General features: G+C 35.2%; 1 protein-coding gene across 1 annotated transcript; it reads right to left on the bottom strand.

The window, feature by feature from the left end:
• Positions 1 to 1,173: 1,173 nt before the first annotated feature.
• On the bottom strand, positions 1,174 to 26,411 carry Cep97 (centrosomal protein 97kDa). Its single transcript, XM_074130199.1, has 13 exons — positions 26,194 to 26,411; positions 24,971 to 25,122; positions 23,419 to 23,577; positions 20,949 to 21,050; positions 20,680 to 20,876; positions 19,363 to 19,446; positions 18,633 to 18,841; positions 14,767 to 14,880; positions 13,601 to 13,936; positions 12,910 to 13,027; positions 8,493 to 8,592; positions 5,348 to 5,434; positions 1,174 to 3,083 (listed from the first exon to the last, which is right to left on the bottom strand). Exons 1-13 carry the CDS (start codon positions 26,204 to 26,206, stop codon positions 2,766 to 2,768), a joined length of 1,989 nt encoding a protein of 662 aa, XP_073986300.1. The 5' UTR covers positions 26,207 to 26,411; the 3' UTR covers positions 1,174 to 2,765.
• Between the last annotated feature and the right edge of the window lie 702 nt (positions 26,412 to 27,113).

Below are 27,113 nucleotides of genomic sequence, written 5' to 3'. Positions count from 1 at the left end.
TGCGCCGTCGAACTGCTAAATTTTGTCTTTTGTGCCGCAAAATTATAAAAGTTATTAAGAAAAGAAAGTGGCCAGCCTAACATGACGTCAAGTTAGAATGGCCAAAAAATTTATGTTAAACTTTTTAACATTTTTCCTTTCAACAAACATTTGTGCTCCGCTCGTTTGTGCTTCCAAATTAAGAATGTCATTAGGAAGACAAGTTTTTATTTACTAGTAGTTTTTATTTTTGATTTTGAAAAAAAGTCGAAAACTATCTTTTTCTGAGGGTACTACACCAGTAGATAATTAATTGCCACGAGCGATTCCTCTAGAAGTGAACCAGCCTTCAGTAGTCCAACCCGCGTATAACATTGAGTCACCGCAATTACGAGTTGCAAAATGAGCACCCCTTAGGAATCTGAAAACTTACAATTGGGACACGACACTATTTTTTCAGATGATAAAAGTGCAGACATAAAAGTAAAGTGTGCTGCAAGTCGCAGGAATAGCGGATCGAAACCTCAAGCCAGAGTCAGGGGACAGAATTTATTATTATCCTGCATTTACTTCAGGATTACTCCCAAAATGTCGGACGCCATCTGGACAATCGTAAGCTTTTTGACGGCCCATTGAAAAAAAACAAACAAAAAAAAAACAGGTGCATTACATGTGCAAATGCAAAGGATAGCATTTGTAGGTGAGGTCTGGAAGAAGTGGAAATGGTACTGGTACTGTACGTATTGTTTAAGTGCAAAGGGCTTTTATGGCTCTCCGGAGAACAAAAATGATGCCTTCGTACTTACCCTAGAGCTCATCAGTAGACTGCTTGCTAAGTTTAATTGCGTACAGGATCAGAAGAGGTGCTCTAACTTGTGAGTGCCATTGACTCTCGAGGTTGTAGTGACGTAGGCTTTCTGGCCAATTTACTAAATTTGAGGAAAAAACGGCCTGAACGAATAGCTGTCAGAAAATGTCTTGCCACAGTCAATCACAAAAGGTGGTTTAAAAATTTATAATTTTTTTTTTGTAAGTCCTATTACTTTGAATTGTTGCGATTTTCGATCCCCAGATATTTTGCCAATTAAAACCAAACTGAATTTCCTAAAAACATTTTTCTACACCAAGAGAACTGCAAGAAAAAGGTTGCAAGAAGGTTAATCATCAAAGGAGATTTCTTTTTTAAAAACTAAATTTTTAAATTTTAAAATGATTTATTAGAAAAACTTGTAAGTAAAACTTTTGTACGAGTAGACATTTTTAAAAGAATTATCACATTTTTTGTTTGGTTATAAATAGTTTCAGCAGCTTAAATTAGGAGCAGTGGAGACACGCTCTGCTGCATGCTCAGTGCACAGACAAGCTCAAATGAATATATCAGTACCCCGGAGGTACACAACACTAAGTCCATTTGTTCAAAATTTATTTTTTTAATGTTTCTAATACAATATTTCTTTTTTTATTACTCAACCATCACTTAGGTGCATCTATGTTATTTATTATCGACCAAAGATTTAAGCAAAATAACTCCCGTGGGCTTATAAGTAAGAATAAACCACGAAAAAACTCGTTCATTTGCTCTCTTGTAAACAATTTAAAATTGGACATAGTGTTGTGTATCTCCGGGGTACTGATATATTATATGTAATGTATATTTTATATATATATATATATATATATATATATATATATATATATAAAGAGAGAGAGCATCATCTTGAAAAGCCTTAAATATAATGGATGGTTCGTTCTTTGGTAGATTAGCATAATTAGTTTGAAAGGTGCTGGAAGTTATCTGCTTCGAACTACGAGGCTATTTCAAACCATAGTTATTTATGCAATTGAACAGGGATTGAATCGCATGGATTTTATTCAAATTGCACGCCTAACTCTAATCAGTGTCTGATTTTTCCATTTTTGGTATTACGCCTCACTTTTTAAGTGGAAGCTCAAGAGTTGTCAAGGAAGTTTTGCATTACTTTGAAAGGCTGAAAATGTTTCTAAGCGGCTACAGATAGAATTGAAATCCATAAATTGATTTTGGAAGTTTTTAAGGAAAAGCTTGAGAAAAGGCCTAATATCATCAGCGCTATGTATCTAAGCTTTAAAAAAGCTGTTAAAAAATTCACTTTAAAAGGGTTTCCAGTGGGCACGATAATAGGATCGCCTATCTGCTGATGCTTTAATATGGGCCAAAAGCAAACCAGCTTTTGTTTCTGTTTGAACAGACATATGGAGAGCAAGATGAGGTACCGCAGCTTCACTCATTTGAATCTTCACCCAAACAAGAAGCTTCCAACCGAAATTCCAACATGGCGGTGTAGACTCGTACATTCGAAGCAACTCTTCCAACCTAAGAATCACCTCTGCTCCCTGCCCTAAATAAATGATACAAATATAAAAATTATAATAAACTAATAATAACAAAAAATAAAGAAATAAAACATATGAGTAGCAACTTAAAAGATATACACTTGGTAACAGTCCATCGCCCTCCAATCCAAACTTCCTTAGATTTATTATTTTTGGAAACTTGGTTAAAGTCCAAAATTTGATTCACTTATTATTTCAAATTGTTTGAAACTATAACTTCAAATTATTTCTCACTAACTGTTTCAATATTTTTTTTACAAGATGACTTCAATTAGGTTACTTTTTAAAATTTATTTAATTTTCAGATTATTCAATTACACAAAATAAATTTGGATACAGAACAGGTTTTGAAATTTAAAGAATTTTGAAACTAAATGAACATTGAAATAAAATTTTTTTTCATTTGAAATTGGCTATGACTCTTCTGGAACTGACATTGGAACAGTGTCTTTAATTACACCATCCACCAGACTGTCGGCATAACTAGACAGCTGTGGGACCTGTTGCTGTTGCGGCGCGGCCTGTTGGGCAGGCCCCAACGCTAAACTAGACGGGCGCGACTGAGTGTGCACCAATCTACACACCACCTCGCCGTCTTCAATTGTGTTGGCCACTTCTGTCTGTGGCGTGTGCACGGCCACTATGTCTGTTTGAGTTGACGTTACCAGAGTCTGGCAGGTTGGGCTCACGCAGCGCAGTACCTCTTGCATGCATGATTGGAGTCTCTTCACCTAGAAATACAAACCAAAGAATAAGTCATAAAAAATGTGGAAAAAATTTAAGTATCTTGGATCAATGCTCCATGGTGATTAATATTGTAAAAAAGAAATCAGATTCGGGCTGAAAGCGAGCGAGGAGACATCATAATGTTAAATCCAGTGCTGTGGAATCCCAATGAAATATTCAGCCGAAAGATTGTTAAAACTGTCCGTTAGGACAGTTGTATAAGGGTTGATCTACAAAAACTACAAGATAAAGCGTAATGTTGACTCCACTTAGTTAATATTTTTATCTTTTTATGTTAAAGATAAAATTTCCAAATTTTCTTTAAAATATAAAGCATAACCTCGTTTATAAGTGACATTTTTTGGCAACAACATAGGTTAAATAGGTTTCGAGAAAAATGTAGCTAAAAATGGCATTTTCAGTAATTGTTGATGTTCTTGTTTTTATTTTATTAATTTTTTTAAACGCGTTTTTTCTTAAACATCCGAGGACATTAGCGCTCGAAACTTTCTTCGGTGCACTTCCGGTCTCCAGACAGTGTTCTCTCTTCACTGTCAACACTTCTCATCACCGGACAGTGAGCTGTAGGAAGGGAAAATCTAAGGGCCAACAGCTTGATTCGAATTCAGGATCTCCGCGTTGGATTCCAGTATACGTTAACCACTGAGCTTATCCCTTACTTTTTTTAGTATAGAATGTAGCACATAAACGCTTGAACCGATTTTCATAAATGAGGTAACATTCTATTCGAGATTACATGTAGATGTGCATTTTAGGGAACTCAATGCTGTATATCCGATAGGAGAGGAGTTAGTCCCATGCTATGTAAGCCACCTCTTAAACTGTCATATATAAAATAGATAAAGATATGCATATTTTTAAGTTAGGCTATTATTATTGAAGTACTTTACTCATTATTGACTACCGAAATTCTTTAAAGTACTCAATTAAAGGGAAATTATAATTTAGGAATAAATTATTATTAAGAGTAGTGATTTATTTGTTATCATCAACTGCATGTAATTTGGGCTCTCTTATTCTGCTTTAACTCAAATTCAAGACGCCATTTAGTGAACAAAGATGAAAATGGCTAGCAGAAAGGTATGTGACATCTAATAAATAATAACAATATAATGAAAATTTAAAGCAGAAAAATTTCTTAATGATATGAATTGTTATAAAATTTAAATTAAACACAAGTTTTTTCGAACGTTTCTAAATGGCTGAAATTCCGAGCTGAAGTATGAACCAAATCTAGGGTGTTTGCTGATTTGTATACCTTTGTCGTTTAATCTACCCTTACACCGAACTTTACTTTATAAACTCGTAAGTGTTTGTTAAAAAAATTTCATATGAGACTACAGTCGGAAGCCACATGTTATATGAGAGTATCGAAATTGAAAAAGGCTAGCAATACCCAGGAATATCCTGTAGAAAGAAGACACAGTCGAAAGGATCCAACAAAAAAAAAAAAATCCTTATGTGGTACGGCCAAGTAAAAAAAAAAATCCTAAGAAATATTTAGGCTTAAAACCATACTCCAGGAAATAAAAAAAAACACCTCCAAGGAATGAACTGGTTCTAAGGTGTTCAGTAGGTCGTTGGCAGAGGCGTCGCAAAGGAGGGCTGAATAGGGATCAACACTACACTTGATGATTCTAGTGTTAGTTAACCAGTTACGACGAATAAATAAACGCTACCTCTACAGACAGAACCACATCTTAACTTCTAAACCTGAAAGAGATTAGCTTTGGTCATATGGTCTGCAGTCAGACATGTTGTTGCTTTTACAAGCCCATCTTTCACTGTTGCCACCTTTACATTTTAGTCGAATCGATTCAGTTTCTTTTAAGTAAAGGGAATTACAGTAAAAGGGGATGCTTGAGAGATATATCTTACGAATCGTAAGCAAAACTGAAAGCTGTTTCTGGGGGAGGAACTTAGGGTTTTGTCCTAAGAGGGTTTGAGATAATGATTAAGGGCCACGTAAGACTCAGAGCCCTTTTAGGGTCTATTGATCTTTAGTCTACTGAAGTGGCTTCTTCTGCGAGGTAACTAATGAACTGAGGAAGGAAAAGGAAGTGATTGGGTACACAATCTCATAAGGAAGGGAACTGGATCCTGTGAGAGTTCTTAATTTAATATGGTATGAGCCAAGGTTGGTAATCGCTGGGACAAATGACTGCTCCAGGAAGAAAAGAATTAACTGAGCTAGGCGAGCTGGCATGCTGGCCGGCTAAAATAATTTATTGTCTGTTCGGTGACTAACCTGAGAGTTCAGTCGATCACACGTCTGAGCCAAGTCCTTCACCTCACCAATACTTTCGTCCCACTTAGACGGCTGCAGGCTCACTACCTACAACAAATACAGCCTAATTAATCAGTTAATCGAATAACAGTTTTGTAGCCTCCAGTCTAAGTATTGTGTTACATATCTACTTAATGATATGATTTTTATCTTTCTTAATGCGTTAATCGATGTGTAAGATGAAACCGCTGCTTTATTTGAAGTATTGGCCTTTATTTATGGAGCAAGTAGAGAGATCGAATATTTATTGAGAAACCTTCCCGAATTTGCATCTTTGATGAAAAATTAGAAATGTGTAAACTTTTCTTTTTTGTTGAAGTTCAATCGAACCAATAAGCTAAATTTACATTGCTATGCGGATCAGAATCTTTACGCAAACTTTTTTAAGTTTTCTAACTGCAGCTGAATGTATTATAATTACTTTAAATGAGAATTTCACGGTTCATTGCGAAAGTGGCCTATGTGTGTGTTACAATGTTAAGTACGATCATGAGCTCAAAAAGGAAAAATCGCATCAAATTTCATTTTTCGTTTCGGTTAGCCATAAAGTTAGAAAACGAAATTCCTCAACCAGAAATCACCTGAACGATTACAGGGTGACCAGAGTTATATGCTCCACCCACTTTATTTTTAAACGGCGGGAAATTTCGAAAAAATTAAAAAAACGTATTCAATCATTTTTAGTCTAGTTTATTTTCAGTGACTGACCCATTTTTTTAAACCCCAATATGGAACGTTCAAATGGAATGTTATATTTTTTTTGCATTTTTTTTTTTTTAGTATTTGAGCTCCTAAAAAAACAAAAAAAAAATTTTTTTTAATCGGTTAGGTTTTTCAAAAGTTATGGTACTTTAAAATATGAAAAACAAATTTCAGTTTAATGTCAAAATTACCTTATTTTTTTTTAAAGGAGGTGTTCAAACTGGGGCACCATCAACGGATAGGCAAGCCAAAGCTCTGGACTCCCACTCAGGATATATTTAAAATGTCTTGATTTTATGTAGACATGGCACACTAATTGCACGTGTCTCATCGTACACTATTTGAAAAAAACTTGTCCACAAAAATTCATTAAAGGACAGTTTTTTTGGATGTGGGAGGTAGACTTCATTACTAAATTAATGACTAAATTGCTATTGTACTGTTTTCTATCAATAAATAAAGGAGGACTAAATGAGTTGCTGAAATCTAAGATTAAGATTAGAAGCGGGACGGGACCCATGCCCCACGGTACCGCAGCCACAAGAGGCCCCTTTAAGTCTAATAGGTGAAACCTCCCCTTCTAAAAAGGTTGAGAACTTTCCCTACCAGTTCCTTCTGCGCTACAATCTCTCCTGGCCTCAGAGTTCCAAAGATATCTTAGCGCAGCCGCTCGATTGCAACGCAATCGAATAGCAGGTGAGAGGCCGTTCCTCCTCTTCCTGACAATCTGCACAACGGTTCCGAGCTGACAAGCCCTACCTTGTGCAGGTGCTTCCTGAACCTGCCATGCCCCGTGAATAAGCCTGTAATCAGCTCACCAGGCCAGGACATTGGAAGGATTGCTGAAATCTAAAGTGACATTTGACTTAATTATTTTACATTTCAACCTATGTAGTATTTGTAAGAAAACCTGCCTTCAAATTCATTAATTTGAAGAAAACCGTTTGACCGGAAGAGTAAACTTTATGAACGATAACTTTTTAGCATTGAAATACCACCCACTCGGAATTGATCTCTAGCTTTTGTTTGAAATTCTTTTCGTGAACATTGAATTTAAGGAATTCAAGTAGAAGTCACGTTAAAAGTCTTTTATTATTACAATTCCCAAATTTTCTCCTCAAATACGTAAGTCAATGGAAAGGGTATTGTTGATTCACCAACGAGAGGATTAGAATGATTTATAGGCCTGTAGTTCAAAAGAGAAATTTTTGAACTTGAAAACGCTACAGTTTCCCCAAAATCTATTACTTAATTTTTTTCTAGTAAAATGTTTAAAGAAATGATATATTTATACATATTTTCATAAGTTACCAGCAGAGCATGAAATCTTCAATTTTGTCTAGTTATTTATATTGCCTAAAATGTTAGTTTCTGCGTCTATTAGACTTTTAAAGTTGAACATAAAGCAGGCTATTATTTAAACTTTATAATTTTATGTCTAATCTGTCATATAAAATGCCGGAAAGGAGATAGTCAATTTGTGAAATATTTTGGCGTGAAGTGTTTGATTAGCCTCAAAACTGTTTTGTTCAGAGTTAGTTTGATCAAGAGCAGATACATTAATAAACTAATATTAATTCATTAATAAACAAAACTATTTAGATAGTTTTATTTGTTACTTACAGTTTACTTGTTTGTAATAGTAAATATTATTTACTTCTTGGTTATTACAAGTATTAAATTAGAGGTTAATCTTAATTCACTTTAAGGTTCTGTACCATACATAAATTAATTGCGTAAACGCATAAACGAGTCAGAATATGTTCACGAATTCATCAAAAACCCTCTTAGCGTCCTGTACATGCGCAGTTCTCCGGTCCTGTGAGAATAACATAATAATAATATGCGCTTCAAAGACTATTCTCTTGCGAAAAGAAGTGGCTCCTAAAAAATATTGCGCGTAATTTTGAAGGAAAAACTTCACTATTTTCAGAAAAATCGTTTGTCAAATCGAGACATCCGTATGGACATTTTCATGCCGCTTTAGTGCGTAACTTTATTACCTGTGTGGTTAAATTGTAAGTTATTATCAGGAAGGATATGAAAATTATTATTTAATTATTACAGTATGTTTTATGGATTATGGTTTTAATTGAAAACGAAAATTTTAGCAGCCTTTTTAATGGAAAATTTCCGTCCGCCTACACTCACGTAAGGTGCGAAGAAAAGTACAAATTAGAATCTAAAAATCTATAACCAATTTTTTGAAGGAAGCTTAATGGGTAGTCTACATGCCCCTTTTCGAAAGACAGGTTCCCTTATATTTGTCACAGGAAATTGAAAAATTTTACACTGATTTGCCCACTATTCAAATGTGTTCCTGAGAATTTTTCACGCCTAGCTAAATAAAATGAACAAGCCAAGAAAATGAAGTTTATACACAATGCTCTAAGATATACTTTACCTTTTTCCAAAGGGCATTAATGGCCTGCATCTGCAGCAGCTGCAACTTGTGTTCGTTGTCCAACACAGCTTTCGTCGCCTCCATGTCCTGCGACAGTTTTCTGCAAACACAAACCAACTAGAAAATTGCCATTGACTAATACAGGTCCATACAGACTAATACAATTAATTATTTATTCTACTTTGAACTTGACTTTGGCACTCCTTGCAAGAAAAATTCTAATGGTTGGTTAATATATCAAAACAGATTTTTACTCATTTTTACCAAAATCTGACATTGGCACCAAGCCACATATATATTTACAGGGTGACCAGAGTTATATGCTCCACCCACTTTTTTTTTTTAACGGTGGGAAATTTCGAAAAAATAAAAAACCCTTATTTAATCATTTTTAGTCTAGTTTATTTTTAGTGATTGACCCATTTTTTTAAACCCCTGTATCTCGAGATACAGCATCCAACTTTGTTTTTTCAAATGGAATGAATTGAAATCGGCTAGGTTTTTCAAAATTTAGAGTAATTTAAAATATTAAAAACAAATTTCAGTTTATTGTCAAAATTACGTTATTTTTTTTAAAGAATTTGTTCAAACTGGGCACAATCAACTGATAGGCAAGCCTAAATTCTGGACTCCCACGCTTTGCTTGTAACAGCACTTATGGTGGCGAAGTTAAGATCTAGGCAGGCTAGAGTTATTCGACGTTCAGGTTGTTTTTTCTACAAACGTTTGGTGTGGAGTTTTAGGAAATTAACTAATCGGCCCATACTTCTACAGAGAGAACTTAACTGGTGCAAGGTATCTAACTTTTACGAGACATTTTGCCAGTTCTGCTTGAAGATGTTCCTCTACAACGTCGGCTAGATATGTATTTTCAACACGATGGTTGCCCGGCACATAATGCGAGAGTTAGTTGTTCGAAGTTGCCTGGACAGAAATTTCCATGAAAAGTGCTTAGGGACTCATTGTCCCATCCAATGGCCACCTCGATCGCTGGACTTAACCCCAATGGACTATTTTTTGTGGGGATATCTAAAAAATAAAGCGTACAGTAAACTTAAACCCGTGGCTTTCACTCGATGGTCTGAAACGTCGAATATCTAGCCTGCCCAGATCATGTCTTCGCCACCACCCTTTGAACCCTCCAACAGATAATCGTTGTATCTGAATTAGGTATTAACCAGTACAACTAGGTGCCTTACAAATAAACTTCACTTATCTGTTACCTTAGTTTCAAAATTTTCTGTCGTACCATAACACTGATGAGTGCTCGTGAACACGTTTTCTGGTAATACAAACGTAATTTATCATACGAAGATAAAAGGAATCATGGAAAATAATACATCGTTTGAAAGCCCATTAAACAAGCAATCTTTTACAAAAAGTGTCAGCACCTAGGTCTGATAATGATCACGTAAGGACTGAATGAGTTTTCTTAAAAATTACGATTACTATTATTTTTCCAGCATTCGGAGGAAGAGTGAGGCTGTTTGGAGAATAACATATGCTTCAAAATGGAATCAATTTTTAGAAAATTTATCTGTCTTTCTAACCGTGTCATAACTCTTTAACCGAGTTATAAGCATTCTCTGCTTTACTTCATCTACAGATGCAATTCCGACTTGATTCTGATACACCTAGATTTAGAAATGCTTTTAGATAAGCAGAAATAAGAAAAGAAAGAAAAAAGTTATGAATAATCACCTTGTTTTTCCAGTATCCCCAAAAGAAATAGTCCATAGGTGTCAAATCCGGTGAACGAGGTGGCCACTGAATAGCCCCCGTGATGGATATAACACCATCAGGCATGTAAAGAGATATCTCGATAGGAAATTTGATGGGCTATCAAAAAGCATTTCTAAATCTAGGTGTATCAGAATCAAGCCGGGATTGCATCTGTAGATGAACTAAAGCAGAGAATAATAGATGCCTGAAACTCGGTTAAAGCCGAATCTATTTCTTTGGCAGTAAGGGACAATTGGCAGGAAAGAGCATGTCTATGCAACTCCAATGGTGAAGGCCATTTCGAGCATGATCTGTAATATTAATGAGGAGTAAAATTTATAATAAAATAGTACTTTTCTTCTTATTTAATCAAAAAACCGTTAAAATATTATCATTTTGACGTTTATTATAAGAATCATGTTTTCATTCATAACTTCTAAAATATCGCTCACAGAAAAAAATCGTTCGAGTAAATTTTTCTTTAAAAAAAATAGAGGAATCTATTGCTGAAATAAAAACCGCACCTTCCCATTTGAAAAAATGAAGTTGGTGCCTGTATCTCGCTTCTGGCAGCACCAAAAAAAATTTACAAAGTAAATTTGGATTCCTTACAAAAAACTAAGGGAACACGTATTTTTTGTTTTTTTCTAGCTATCTTAGTTTCCAAGAAAAAGTCGTTATCCATATGGCTTGGGACACCCTGTATGTAAACTCAGGGTGAACCAGTAAGTAATAATGTCCCAGTGTGTGTAGTACATCTAAAGTGGAGGTCAATGACGTATTGGCCAACTTCATATTTTCCACTGTTCTTGAGTGACGTCACTTAACTTTTTTTTTTAAAAGCATTACTTTTTTCCAATAAAGATGTTATTACTCAGAAAGTTTTAGTCCGAATTCGATTCTGGTGACACGGTTAGAAGGATAGATAAATTTCCTAAAAATTAACACCATTTCGAAGCATAAATCATTCTCCAAAAAGCCTTAATCTTCCTCCGGAAACTGGGAAAATAAAAGTAATCGAAATTTTTAAGAAAACTCATTAGGCTTTTATGTGATCATTATCAGACCTAGGTGCTGGCACATTTTATAAAAGTTTCCTTGTCTAATGGGCTTTCAAACGGTATATCAAGAACAGTGGAAAATATGAAGTTGGCCAATACTTCATAGAACTCCACTTCAGATGTACTACACACACTGGTCTATGAACGTTACTTACTGGTTCATCCTGTTTAATATAAAATGTTATTAATGAAATAAATGTGTAACAAGTTTAACTGAAAATAATAGACCAACTCTAACTTTCCCTATTTCTTTTTAATGTGCAAGTGATGATTATATTCTGATGATTATTCAGAATAAAGGTAATCACAAGAATAATTTGGAATCGAGTTAAAATGAAGTGTCTTTTTAATACTAACTATGATGATGAGATACACCTTTTAATATTCTAACAGAAAAATATTTAATAATAATAATACTTTATTTTTTAAAAAAAAGTGTATAAGGCATGGCTACATGCAGCCGAAGAATATATTTATGGGTGATAAAAGGTCAGCCAAGGGGTCTGAGACAATAAATTATAAAAAATATGATACTAGAAGTACGTATTAATGAAATGGGTACTTGCTTATTTGTGTACATTTTGGTGTATAATCAACCCTTGTACTTAACTTTTAAAAATGTTTTTGTTAAGGAGATTAATGAAATGAATGTGTAACAAGTTTAACTGTAAACTTTAGCTAGACACTATCATTCACTGAATTTTTTTTTTTTTTTTTTTTTATAAAAAACATTACTTACAGGAGCGCTATATTGTTTTTTAATTCAAGAGAGGAAATTAGTAAAATGCTATAGAAACTGAAGTGTATTAAATAGTTTTAATTTAAATGAAATAAATGATAAAATTACAAGATTTTCCTTTAACTCAGCATACAATAACTACAACTTTTTTCACGAATTCTTTGTTACTGTTTGCGTCAGTTACATGATAAACTGATACCCATCTTCTTCTTCATCCATTCGCGCTACGATCCTAAAAGGACGTGGGCCTCCTAAACGATTCGTCTCCACTCATTTCTACCTCCGCTCTTTCTTAAATTATTGTCTTTCTCAAGAAACCTTAAACTTCGCCTAAATATTCTTTACTTCTCTGTTCTTGATATACACACGCACGTACACAATCATATGCACACGCTCCTCAACCTATCCTATTCATTTCCTCCGCTTACTTAGCATATGCAGAGATCCTTCACCACCTCGCTGGTGCCTGTGGCATCCACAACGGACCGAATAGTTCGTTTTGTGCAATTATCTCTTTTGGTCTCAAAGTTCCAAAGGTTTCACAATGCAACCGCTCGATTGAAAACTGATGTTCATTCAGAATAACACAAGGTAGATTAGATTAGATTAGAAAAGGGACAGGACCTATGCCCCACGGCACCGCAGCCACAAGAGACTTATTGTACCTTCCCCTTTTTGGATCTAGTAGACGGAATCTCCCCTACTAAAAAGGTTAAAGACTTATCATAATAGTTCGTTTTGTGCTATTATCTCTTTTGGTCTCAAAGTTCCAAAGGTTTCACAATGCAACCGCTCGATTGAAAACTGATGTTCATTCAGAATAACAATAGGGCAAGTCTCTTATTCTTCAACACTTGTGAATAAAACTAAAACTAATAAGAAAAGTTATACATACTGTATGTATTGATACGTCCTTTGGGTTTGCAGGTGCTGGTGCAGACTCAACACGCGCGGGTTCAAGTTGCGGGTGCAATAGCCTCTCCACATCTTCTGAATACATATAGCTGCTTGTTCTGCAATCCAACATCAATACACTTATAAGCAAATATCTCCTATTTAAGAAAACCAGCTGAAGAAGGCCTGATACATTAAAGCAGTTTTGTCTGTAACGAGAGGTCACTTTCCAGATGTGAGCAGTGCACTGATATGTTCAGATGTCCTCTCACATAAAACTACAAAAATTATATAAGTTGAACTTGCGCTAATGTACTGGGCTGGAACTGATACTAAAAACTCATCTGACATTAAAGGAGCCAATTAATTTGCTACGATTGTGAACAAAGACATTTTATTAAAAACTGGAAAAATTACGGAACATTTTTTTCAAGAAGGGAGAAACAGATAAAAGTATAGGCTGTCCCGGCTAACCTGGAACATCTGGCTACTTTATCTAAGGATTCTTATGTAAAGTTAAACCAAAATACATTTTAAATAAAAGTAACAAAAATATTGGAGAGCTAATGACCGCCACAAAAATAAATGCTAATGTGTTTCCGGCCGAATATGTCGCTTACATAAACAGAGTTGATGCGGGCTAAGACTTGCCTTTTACCAACAAACTAGCAATGACTAACTGGACTACTCACCTTTCTTGTTATGAGGCTTGCGGCTGCGGGCCGCCCGTGTTCTTTGCTCTGCCCGGCATCTTATGGTCTCTAATTTGGACGGTGAGACTTCAGTGTCAGCTTGTGGAGTTGCGCTATGAGACGCGACTAGCGGTGGCGTGCACGTAACCATCGGACTGATCAAAGACTCGGGCACCGGAACTAATTTTGTGGCCGTATCCAGAGGGACCGACGCAGAAGTAGTTGGCGCAATTATTCCGCTTGCTGCATTCTTCACTTCGCACACTCTCGCGGCTGGGTACTCTCGCAATGGCGTGCTGCTCATTTCGCCGTGTAGGCTTCGGCTTAAACTCTCATCTGTAACACATAATTACAAATAATAAATTTCTGCAAAAATTTATCCTTATAATTAGCCACCAACCCAGACATACATATACACACAAACTCACACACAGGGTCGGACAAGTTTAAGATATTTTTCCACACTTAGGGACCATAAAACGATGAAATAATAGTCAAAGATATAAAACTAAGAACATTGTAAAATTGGAACACGTTGTGCACTATTTTCCAATGTTTTTATACAGCTTACTGTAAAAAAACAAGTAAAACTTTTTAACTAGATGTCAACTACAATTACATCGCCCTTCTTAACCTGATAAGTTATAAATAATTTCTTCTAAATGGGAGTGTATCTTGAAATTTATCAATACGTGACAAAGGTTTAGAAAATCAAATCTTTCCGGAACCTAAGATAAATCACAAAGGAAAGACTATTTGGTGTTACAGAACTGCGCAAATAAATTGACGTATGCCCTGAATTTCACCATTGACGCAGAGGAATGGAATACAAAGGTTGAAAGCAACGTGAAAAATATTTTTTTAAGTTCGATAAAGCATGACTCAAAAGCTGGTCCTTCTTATGGCTGGATTCTTATCATTCATGGTCATCGCTTATGAAATTAATAAGCGCAAATGTTAGTTTATTTAAGTTACATGAGAAAAGAAACTTACACAGATGCTCAGGACACATGTGGTCTGAGGCAGCAGCAAAGATTTCGACTCTTTAAAAAATTCATTTCTTGGCGCTAAACCACTAGAATTGTATATGAGGTGGCAGCCAAGATACGACAGTGGATCAACAAACCAACAAGTAAAATATCAATAACAGAGTGATTGATAGTAACCTTGTGCCGACTGAGCTTTCTTTTCCATCATGCTGGTTTTACAACTGTCCAAAAGTGCAGGATCTAAGCTACGGGTCATCAGTTCCGACAGTGGATTACGCGCACTGCTGCTCCCTGAAAAAATGGTAAAATAAATCAACATTCCGAATTTCTGAACTCATCAATTGTGTTGATTTCATATTACCTCTCTTAATTTCATGAAAATAAAAACATGTGTATATTGGAATTTAAGGTAGTGTGCACTAAAAAAAAAAAAAAAAAAAACAACGAAAAAACAAAAAACAAACAAATAAGCGTTCCTCAATAAATTGAGCATTGTAAGCGATCTTGGGTGCGTTCTACTAAGCGACCACAACGACCACGCTCACGACCGCGGTTTTGGCCGTTCTACTTGCTTGCGAGCATTGCGATCGAAAACCCAAGTGGAATGGTCTGTGGGCTTTTTAACCGTTCATGTAAACATTACATATGGCGGCCTCGAAAATAAGTTAGAAGCTTGAAGAGGTTATTTTTTAATTTTAACCCCGTTTATAAGCAGTTATAATAAACTATTAATTATTGGTAAAGTTGACTTATATTAAAAGAATATATATAATTCAATTTTTTATATTACATTTTAGTGGAGTATTTATAAAATTTATGTTTAAATAAAATTAAAATGTCTTTTGTGGCAACAGTTGGATATTTATTAATATTGCTTTAGAAAGTTGTTTAACTAGTTCCGATGAAGAGTGGAATGCAATTTTACAAAATCGCAATGATAAAAAGCGAAAACTTAGGCCACGTATTATTAACTATCAGTGTAATTGATCTTTATTCAGATGAAGAATTTAAAAGTTATTTCAGGTAAATGATTTTGTGTTATTCAGTGATTTAGTATGTAAGGGATAAGTAATTATTTATTTATTTATTTTTTGTAGACTTTCGAGAAACACATTCTATTATTTACATGAAATAATACTTTCATTTACATGAGATAATTTTTTCGGTCGCCATATATTGTTTTAAAAATTGCGCCATATTTCTGAACGCCCACTTCGACCCAGCTCTATAGATGGGGCGTTGTGGGCTTCGCATGAGCGAAAATAGTGACGTCATTAGTGACGTTTTCGCCACGACCACAACGACCGCGGTCGCCAAGTGGAACGCCTGAAGGTATGTTTTGGTCGTTGTGGTCGCTTAGTGGAACGCACCCCTTAGGTACTAGTTTACTAAGAAAACATAATTCAGAAAGTAGCAAAAGTTACTAAGTGGGCCTACTGACCCAAGCAACTTAGAAACACCAACACGTAAATTTATGCGCTTTTGCACACTACATACCTCTCCTCTAAATATTCGCTCATCCGATTTCAATATCACGAAATTGGTTGGTATCCAAAAAGAAGCAAATATCAAGGACTTCTTCCAGGAGGGAAGCCCGACCCACATATTACTTTTATACTCCCACATATAACCAGAATACAAAAAATAACTTAAGGCTGAAAACATTGAAGTGTGGACTGTGTGAAACACGATCTACTAATAAAAGTTTCAGGAGAGCCATGCATTCTACAAATCAAACAGAATTTTAAACCAAAATAACAAGGTGCACCTATTTTCGATGAGAGATGTATGATGTATAGTTCGGCCGTTTCATTAATGGGGCCAATAATCCGGCGAGTAGTTACAACGTCTGGTTGTTTCGACTACCTTTTGATAACCGAGAATCGTTTGAAGTAGGTGGGCTGGCTTAAGCTGGGACTATCAACACGGGGCCAGTTGAAAATAAGCATGAAAACGTTAATAATGTACACCTAGAATTCATAAGGATTTTAAAAATAGTTTTTTTCATTACGAACTCTGAGTCGGGCCTAGATCTAAAGGAAGCGTTATCAACATATGGGCCAAACGTTTCGAAACGGATGGTGTCTTCTAATGAATTCGATATATTTAGAAGCGTGGATACTACGTTCGGAGATAAGTTTACGTTGTGGCTACAATCAAGTAACTAAAGGTTGCTCCCTTTTTGTTTACGTGATTATAATAATTTCTAATAGTATGTTAAGTGCTTTAGCCAATGCAAGGCACCATCCGAGTTCAAATGAGTGAACGTAAGTTGCTATGGTTTATGCAGAGACTTACAAAATTTTTTTTTTAATTGGCTACCGCCTAGCAGAGGGAAAAGAGGAAGACCTTGTGACAGCTTGTTACACGCTAAAATTTTCCACTTCCTTTCTACAGGCGAAAGGTGGTTTTAGAGTAACTTTGTGCCTGCTAGCTTAGTTGAGAGGGATTCGGAAAAGTTGAAATATTAGGGTTATGTCAGCCAGGAAAAATTAAGGAGCAGATCGGAAAGAGAAGGGGAATAAAAAAGAAGAAAGATGGAAAAACAGAGTGAAAAATAAATAAAATGAAAGAGAAGTATTCTGCACTCAGGCTGCGAACCTATGCCGGGTGTCTAATCCACTAGACTACACTGTTCTCCGTTGCGCGCGCTTACCTTCTTCGGTCACTCCACTAACCGCATACACAGTGATAAGTCAATTCTCAAATGAAAAAAAGAAACTTTAAAGTATATGCTTTCTTACATTTACGTTTTATTAAAAAAAAAAAAAATCCTTGTAACAAAAATGAAAATGCCCTAAAGCAGGTATGACCAAATAGATCAAAAATAATGGTAAATCGCATGAAATAAAAGAAAATCAACTTAATTACAAAATAATGTTGAATAAACAAAACAAAAATTAAGGGCCTAGCTAGTAATTCGAAAATAATGATATAATAATTAATAATAATAATAATAGGCGCTAATGACCTCGGTAGTCGATGCGCCAAAATAATAATAATAATATTATTATTATAAAACTAGTATCGAGTCCCATAAAAAAAATCACAGAAAAAAAAAGACTTGTTAGTTGAAAGTTCTTAATGGCACCGGTTTAACTCACATAACTACATTAGAGCACTTATGTTGGGCATCCCTTTCTCCCTCTCTTCAGGCTGGAATCTCGTTTGCGTTTCTCCGTTTCTTCAGTTCCTTAAATCCCAACGTTTCTCGTACAGGAAGCAGAAGTTAAAACATTGCAGCCCCCCTATTACTCGTGAGGGTTGGCCAATCACCTTAATCGATCGCGCACCACAGCGAGTTATCTATCCTTACATAACCTACTCTTCTCCTTCTTCACCTCTTCATGTTGCTTCTCCTCACCGCTTCTTCTTTACCAGCCACAGACTTTTTCATCATGCGTATCCTACCTACTTTAACTTATCTAATTCTTGGACCCTTACTTACAATTATTTTACGACCTGTCGCGACTTAAATCTACCCCTTTAATTATAATTCCCTTAATTCCTAAATTTAATAATTAGTTCTAATTTACCTAATCCTTAAACCTAACCTGGTTTTGCGGTTAAGTGAATGGGCAAATGATGGGATGGTCAAAGAATTTTTTTTTTTTCATAGCAAGCTGAATCATGCAGTTGTCTGAAGCAATGGAAGTGCGAGGTTAGTACGAAAAAGATGTACTCACTCAAGTTGTATACATGAATCGTATCCAAGTATCTCGTGACACATAATACAAAAAAACTTATTTAAAGATAGTCCATGTTGGAAAAGATAAATAGAGTAGTTATGTTACGGGAGAGCAACAGAGAATAATAGTGGATGAGGCGAATTGCGATTAAGTTGCAGCTGTTTGTGAGGCAATGGATCAAGTCGCGCAATGAGAAGACCCTTCTGTTTGTTAGGTAAGTTCAATTAGTCAAATTACTAATATTGCAATGATTTGGTTTTAGGTTCAAATTACAAGAAGAAAGCCACGTAAGCGAGTTACAAGAATAACAAACCCAATAACCTTATATTCACTATAGAGACCTTAAATATAAACCTGGTGTTGTGAGTTGATCGGTCATTCGTAGCTGCGATTGGTGGTGATAGGCCTTGCTGAGAATGACGCGCAGCTTGCGCTCATGTTCTGACTGGAGACTTTGGTTGTTGAGCGGACATGTCTCGATCAGGTACTTCACCAGCTGGGTGTGTTGGCCAGGGCGAAACTGTCTGCCGCGACCTTGCGAGTACAGCCACTCTCCTTTTAAACTGAAACACACATCTTTAAATTAGAAACTTTTACTAAATAAAAAAGAGTAAAAAGAATAAAAGAGTAAGAGTTAAGTATGAACTTGTAGAAAGAGAAAAGCTCTATTATTACCTTTTAATGTGTAGATCTACACATCATATTATAACATCTTCACAGAATCGTTCAACTGCATAGAATTTAAAAAAAAAAAACTACTGTTTTTTGCCATGTATCATTAATTTTATTACATCAATACTTAAATTTATATCTGCACGGTATCTCTGAAACACAACACTTCCAACGGAAAGCGTGCAAAATAAGATAAAATAATGATTTTACATAACTTTCTTCCCTCCCCTAAACTTGACACTAGTCTAAACATGAGAATCAAGCTAAAATAACTCAATAATAGTTTTTTTGTTAACTCAAAGAAAGGAATGAATGCGAAATGCACTGTAAGAAAACGCCTCCATTCAAAATATCAAGATGAAGTTCAATACTGTAGTTGCGAGTACTTACATAAATAAAACAAGCAGCTCACCTTTCTATGTCATCCACGCCAAAGCCATCGATCACTTTTAGACCCGTGCACCAGTTCACTAAGAACGGTCTGTAGTCGAACCCTCTAGATATGCATTAAGGAACAAATGTACTTACTAAATGATAGTTTCCTTACCGCACTCATTCAAATACCAACTTGATAGAATAGATATTAGAGATAACAAAAAAATGATTAAATTTTACTCTTTCAGAATTTAAGCATTCATTTTCTACCACTTTCAGCATTTCACATTGTGCAGCGTTTGAAATTGATCGCACGAACTCTGGGTGATTTTGCGGAGGCTCACTGCTAGCATCCTAATCAGACTTTGCATCTTTGCAGATAATCAGCCATAGTTAGAAGATTAGAAGAACGAAACCAGAAGATGCGCTTCGGGGTTGTAAGCAAGCTAAGACCGAACGCATAAGAATTCCCTGCCACTCTCCTTGCTTTATATGAAATAGACGCAAACGATGGTCAGCAGTGTTACATTTTTGCGATTAGCTTGCGTTAAAAAACGACACAAAACACAGTCCAGCTGTTCACTGAGTAGGTCAGAGGGTATAATTCTCATATAAGTTTGTTTTCCAACAGATCTTAGTTTACATCTGCGAACACATGACTTCTTGTTTTTCGCAGCTTGTTTTGACTTACCAAAAATATACAATTTTCATTACTCAAAACCAGGCTTATAAAAACTGGTTATCTTCTGAATTTTTAAGAACATTTTTGCACAAATGGACACACTTTTCGTTTTACTAGAAAGCTCTCTGGTCTTGAAATCAGATCTTGGTTTAAAATCTGGACATTTAGCTTTACCAGATAGCGGCTCAGCGTACCCTTTGGAACCCTTTCTACGGAAGATAATGCTCCAGTGGTCGCGTCTGGATCCTTCTGCATTTACTCCAACCATTCCTCGACAGCGGAAGGTTATAGCTTATCTTAAAAACTATATTACCACTTTTGATACGTCTTCATAAAGTTGCCGAATGGCACCAGCAATTCTTACTCTCAATTAAGTTATCTGACTGCATCATTTATCATTTACTATCTGCAATAACATATCAGAAGGCTCGCGATTTTATCTTTGGAAATTTTAACTAGAGATAATACATAATTAGTAGATGAGTAGTTCTTATTTATAGGAAAATACATCACGAGTTCCGAGTGAACACTGTTCAACCCGTAGATCGGATTTATTACTTCACTGGAAACATCAACTGGTTATTTTGCTGCACTAGAATCGTCTAAAAAGCTGGTATGAGCCTGGTGGATTAGGCATTTCAGTGGACTACGGGCCTTAAGTGTAAAGGATACACAGCGCTGCCTGTCATCTCTACACACGGGTTGGAAACGATGGAGATTTCTCGTAGATTCACCAAACTCACTAGGTGCGATATTTCCGTGAGATCACTTATTTTATTTCCTGCCAGAGTCAAGGTCTCCAAAGTTATAGGAAGATACACTTCACAATGTCTTAGCTGGTTGATGAGATTTCTGTGCAGAAATAACTTCTGAAAAAAAAAAAAAAAACTATAGCAACAAGAGTGTGATAAGGACTTCAGTAAAACAAGTAAGCATCATACTCGGAGTTTGGCCAGCTGACTAATATTGGAAATGGCCGTTATAGCGTTCTCGGACAGGTCCAGCTGTTCCAGTAGTGTGTTCGTGCGCAGCTGCTCGATCGCCTGCAATCAAAATATATCTATCAAGCAAACACATTCCAAAACTTAGCCCACAAACATGGCAGCCAATTAAAGGTGATGGTTGGGTAGCACTTGAACACTTAAGTAAACGAGCAGCGAGAACTTCTTCATACATTTTACACTTTTATATCCTATTTTACCTTTTTTGAACCTCTGCAACTTCTACCCACAATCCTGTCATCACCCTTCCATAACTTTTAGTGATTTTCTCATACCAAACTGCCACAAATACATTTCACTTTTATTAAAAAATGTTTTGAGCAGTTCTTTCGGGATTGCAACTCTAACCACCCTTTAAAACATCTCTCATGAAGTTCTGCCGCCTACACATCATCTTATATTAAAAGCACTGTTTATTCCAAATATAAAGAAAATATGTGAACCAGAATTGTAACATTACAGAGAAGACTTTTGAAGGTTTTAGAATTTTTTTGAAAATGACTTTATCAATTATTTCTAAATTTAGAGTGATATCCACATAAATATTTACCTATTACTAAGCGCCTTTTTCGTGGATTTGCCCGCTGCTTTCGACTGTAAAGATCTATATGCTCTTTTATATGTGAATAGCATCAACAAGAGCTTTCGACTAAGTTCTTTCGAGCTATTAAAGATTTACACACTGATACTGATTGCTCTGTACGGTTTAAAGAAGGTATCACACAATCATTCAGAACAAACGTAAGTGTTAAGTAGGGATACCTCTTAAGCCAATTGTTGTTTACTTTATTCATCAATAATCATCAAGTACAACTAATGCAGACGAAGTAAATTCCATGCATTATTTATGTTTTGTTTTTATTTTTATATTACTGTAATATTTTTTGAACCAATAAACTTTTTTATTATTATTTATTATTATTATTGTTACTATTCAATGATTAAGAGCAGACTATTGATTGCGGAGGTACAAATTATGATTAACGTGTTCTTTGAGTTTTGCAATATGTGAAATTTGAAAATTAACCTAACAAATTTTCAAATATTAGTTTTCCGAAACGGGGGAAAGCCCTCGAAAAATGGGAATGGAAATTAGTAGACGAACTAATGCAAGTTAATAATAGGTACAAATACTTGGGAATAATATTAACATCTATACTCTCCTTTAAATCTCACCTTCATGATAAACTTCACAAATCGAAAATAGCACTAAATTCAGAGTGGAATTATTTTATAAACAATCGTGATATCCTATATTCCGCCAAGAGAAATGTATTTAAAACAGTTTCAAAGACAGTAATGTCCTATGAAGCACAGTGGGGGGGAGGAAATATATTTGAAGAGGCGGAGAAGCTGCAAAGATTATTTTAAAAAAAATGTTTTAATCTTTCGCGGTTCACCCCTGCATATCTGCTGTATCTGGAAACTAACACGACACATCTCTTCATCTACACACTTAGATATACGTGAATTATACATATAATCAAAAATAATTATCTAACTTCCAACTAATAGTTTCATTTTCTATTTTATTTTTTTGTCGCAAATGATGCCTAGAATCGCCTCCCGAAGTAACGGTAGTCTTATGCTGAACACCCTGTATATAATTTTTCCATTATCTTCATATTAAGGCTGTTGTATGTATATTTAAGCATTGTGGCGTGAAGTGATTCGTCTTCGGTTACTTATATCCCTGCATGGTTGTTATTTTTATTTATTTATTTTTTTTTAACTTGTGTAGTATGACCAGTATACATGGCTGTGAAAACACTGCAGTTAATCTTATTCATTGGTTTGTTTGTTGATTGTGCGATAGAAAAACTATAGGGTTAGGAAAGATGCATGTTTGATGATTGCAACAGGGTGGACAGTACCAGGATTTCAGTCAATGTAATGTGAAAGAAAATGAATTGGCCCGCGCTCTAAGTTTATCTACCATCAATCTAAAATCAGTATAAGGGGAAGAATAGTAGGTGGAGGAGAAAGAAAAGGCGAAAGTAGCAGGAAAGGTTTGAGAAACCCTTTAAGGGAAAAGATACCGAACAATCTTGCGGAAGAATATAACAACAATGGTAAACAACGCAACATGATTCGTTTTCTGTTTGAATTAGGTGAGCGCGTGGCAGGCGACTATCTGACAGCTTCTTCAATTCATTGAGAGATTTTCAATGAAGTTGGCTGGGAGACGGGACCCCAAAAGTCTATCGTATGAAAAAAAAAATCTTCTAAGTAATTACAAAGGTTTACAAAATCTAATTTCTTAATCATACTCGTCTGGATAGCCTATCTATCTTCCTTGCCCCTGTCTGGAGACCCGGCAGAGTATAAGAAGAGGTGAGAGCAAGTCAGTTAGTTTTTGAATTTTCAAGTAGTAAATTAGTGAGACATAACAGAAATAAATCTTGCTAACCTTAATTTTGTTACAGGATAAATTTAGATGTGTTAAATGTACTAGTTCCTTCAATCCTTCTATATTAACAAGCTGATTGTGTGACAAGTCGAGACGAACTACATGGCGCAGGTGAACAATCGGATACATCCTAATTAGTGCATTATGTGTGGCGGATAACTGTAACACAAACAAAACATTAAATTTTTACTAAATAAAACGGCATCAATGTGTTAGGTGCACAGTCTGGCAAACATCTGAGATCTAGTAGCGTGAGATAAATGACTATCTAGGGCAATCGGTAAGTCTTCATGTGTGAAGAAAATGAAGCACGCTCAAAGAAATGTCTGCATCTCGGAATCAGATGACGTTGAATTTAAAGTTGTGGTTGTTATTACAAGTGATTGTAATGCAAGAACATGCATTCTGCCTCCCATTCGTACGCGCGTTTAAAATTTTAGGGATGTTTAATTTTACAAATACATATTATTGTGAGGCAATAATACTTTACTTATGGGTAAGACGATTTTAGGTCCAAAAGCTCCAAAAAGCGGCAGAAAAGTTACGGGTTTGCCTCTGTTTGCAACTTCTGTTACAAGCGAAGGTACGGGCCAGGCTGAGCACCACTGGACATTGAGACTGTTATTGCCTGTGCCAGATATTATACAACTAGCAACGCCGATCGATCCAAGATAAGCTGCAGTACAGAGCAAAATTTATTGAGTAATTTATTGAAAGGTCTTTCGGAAAACATTCCTTCATAAATGTAGGCCCGTTTCCTCATGTCCAGTGCTGAAGAAATTCTGAGAAAAAGTGTCACATATGTGGACTGGACTGGCCACTAAAGACACTAGCCTTCAGAATTAACTCACAGCTTGTTTGGTAGTGTAGAAAATCTCTTGTCAGAGACACACAGTCTTTCGGCGTAATAAAGTAACATCTGAAAGGTGCTGAGAGATGCTGATATTAAGGGTCACTGATGGTTAGATAATGCGTAAAACTGGAATTGAGGAGCCTCTCAAACTAGAATGGAACCAGATTAGTCAGGAAAATGGGCTTCTTACAGGTAATGTAGGTTCTAGTTTGCGATATGAGTTCACTTGTGAGAGATACAATATATTGGCAAAACGATTTCTATGATAAACCCTTAATTTAAAAAAAGGGAAAGTTTTCTCAACTAGACGTAGAAGGTTCAACACAATAAGCCTCTTTTAGCTGCGGTGCCTGAGAAACAGGGCCCACCGCTGGATGTATCTTATTCTAATCAAAGTGTAATTTAACTGCAGCTGAATATTCTGTTCCATAGTTGCTCCTCAACTCAATGCATTTTAAAAGTGGCAAAATCAGAAAGCCAGACTAGGTATAGAAATTCCACAGTTTGATGTTAGAAACACTCCATTGTGTTCTGATTATGCACATTCAAGTCTATGATGTTATTAAAAATAAAAAATGATGGGAGAGTGTCACTGTAAACACATATGTTTCAGCACAACCAGCCATCATGGTGCACGGAAACAGTGAGAGGCAGATCATCAGGCAAGAAATACAATACTTACCGGAATACAGTACTTACTTCAACTACAGACGGGAATTGTGAAATGTTTTCTAATCTATTTATGTCATTATTATCTAAGTGCAACTCTGTAACTTTAGAAGCGCTTTCGGCGTTCGGGATCTTTGGAATCTTCTTTAGACACTGTCCCGATAAGTCCAACTTACTTTCATCTGTAAAAGAAAACAGGAAAAAATTAAAATATAATCATGAAAATTACTTTCTTCAAAACGAAAACAATAATAACTAAATGAGGATAACAATAAGCAGGGATTTGTTAAAAAAAAAAAAAAAAAGCTATTAATAATGCTGTACTGGGTCGTAGCCCCTAGGGGTTAAGCTGCCCCATTACCAACCGAGTTTAGCACTTTTCTCTATACATGCACTGAATCTATTATCAGTCCACACTACATTATGAGGGAAACAGTCACAATTCTTCCCTCTTTAACTTGATCTTCACAAATGAAAAAGGTTAGAAATATTAGAGTTAGTCAAAAATCCTATCAGTGTTAGATACGAACCGTACAAGAAAAACTTATACCAAATATATATAAATTGTCAGCAGTTTGTATTTAAGTTTTTGCAACAAAACTTAAAGATTATTGATGTAAGTGAGACAAAGATATTCCTCTATGATTTCAATCTACACTAATGAATCTAGCATGAATCCAGTTAAATACAAACGCCTCCTTATAACATTTTATCCAGCAGCGGACCCAAACCGCCGTCTGAGAAACGTTCGAGCTACACAGCAAAATTTTAAACTTCGAATCAGTTGAAGACAATTTTAGACAAGAAACAAGTCACGGAGCTCATCATAAGTTGTATCTCTAAAGATTTTGATCCCTAAAAAGGTAGACAATGTCCATTAAACCAATAAAGGCGAGAAAGTCATCGATGTGCAGTCAACTTCTCTCGTTTTAAGAATATTTTAAAATAGTGGTACCACAGTCAGGATTGGCACCAGATATACGAACATATTTCGTATGATTGTCTCTAAACAGCTAGAACATCAAAGAAACCTTAGCGATCAAAAGAATGTAGTTATCTGATAAATGTGAGGGCACAATGGTGAGCTGAATCACCATTTTTTGACCAGTGTCAAGAGAATTCTGCTATTGAAGTTTGTGTCGGAGATCCACAACTTGCCTATTTCACGCAATAGATTACAATTCTAACTACAACTAAGTTTCATTTACATGAAGTTTTAATAATTTAAATTAAAAAAAAAAGATATTACATACCTACAAGCTCCATGCTAATTAAGAAAGAAAATTTTCAACTTCAAATTTTCATGAATTCAATAAAGGGATCTATACAAAATAAATTTCAAATAAAGATTTCCAATTTCCAAATAAAGAATTTCTCATAAAGTTATTCTATTTTTTAAATTTTAATATCTCTTCAAATTTAACACTGAATTAAACGCCGTAATGAATAGGTAATAACCATGGTTACGTTACACTAACCTTAACATGCTATCTTAATATTATGTTCATGATAAATTTATTAAATATTATTAAAAAATTAGCACATTTAAAGCATCCCACTACAATAATAAACTATTTTAAGACATATATATAATATTTTTATAAATATTAATTTTACTCTGATTATCGGAATAATCTAAATTTGAGGTTTAAAATGTTATTGGAATTATTATTATTGGAAAGGGGTAGCCTCATTGCAAGCACGTATTTTTGGACTGAACCAGTGTCCTGAAAGTTTTTATTTTTTACAATTTGTAGATTTTGAAAAAAATAGCGACGGAGCACCCCTCCTACTTTTATAAGCCAGGAAGATACGCTGGAACAATTCCCAATTAGTCAATGTTTAAGTTTCTTTTCTTAATTCTGAAATGTAGAAGACAAAGCTTAAAATTCAGAGCCAAATGATTTATATTCTTTAAAAGTTAAATATATATTTTAAAATTTAGATTTAGGCTTGAAGTGTACTAGATTTAGTTTTTATTTAGTTTAAGATTAAGCATACTTGGTGGAGCGAAGAAAATTGAGTATTCCTCTCCATTAGTTGTACGTATGTTGATATGTAATTATTATATTATATTCCATTTTTATTAGAGCGTAAGCTACTTTTATTGGCATAGAAGTATAAATTTTAATTAATCATAATCTTTGTATATGTGTATTTGTTAGAATGTATG

The sequence above is a fragment of the Rhodnius prolixus genome, unplaced genomic scaffold (genome assembly GCF_049639745.1).
Source record: "Rhodnius prolixus isolate KJV_2025 unplaced genomic scaffold, Rpr scaffold_45, whole genome shotgun sequence".
NCBI classification, from domain to species: domain Eukaryota; kingdom Metazoa; phylum Arthropoda; class Insecta; order Hemiptera; family Reduviidae; genus Rhodnius; species Rhodnius prolixus.
The sequence above is the reverse complement of the archived record's forward strand: the minus strand, read 5'-3'. Positions and strand labels throughout refer to the sequence as shown.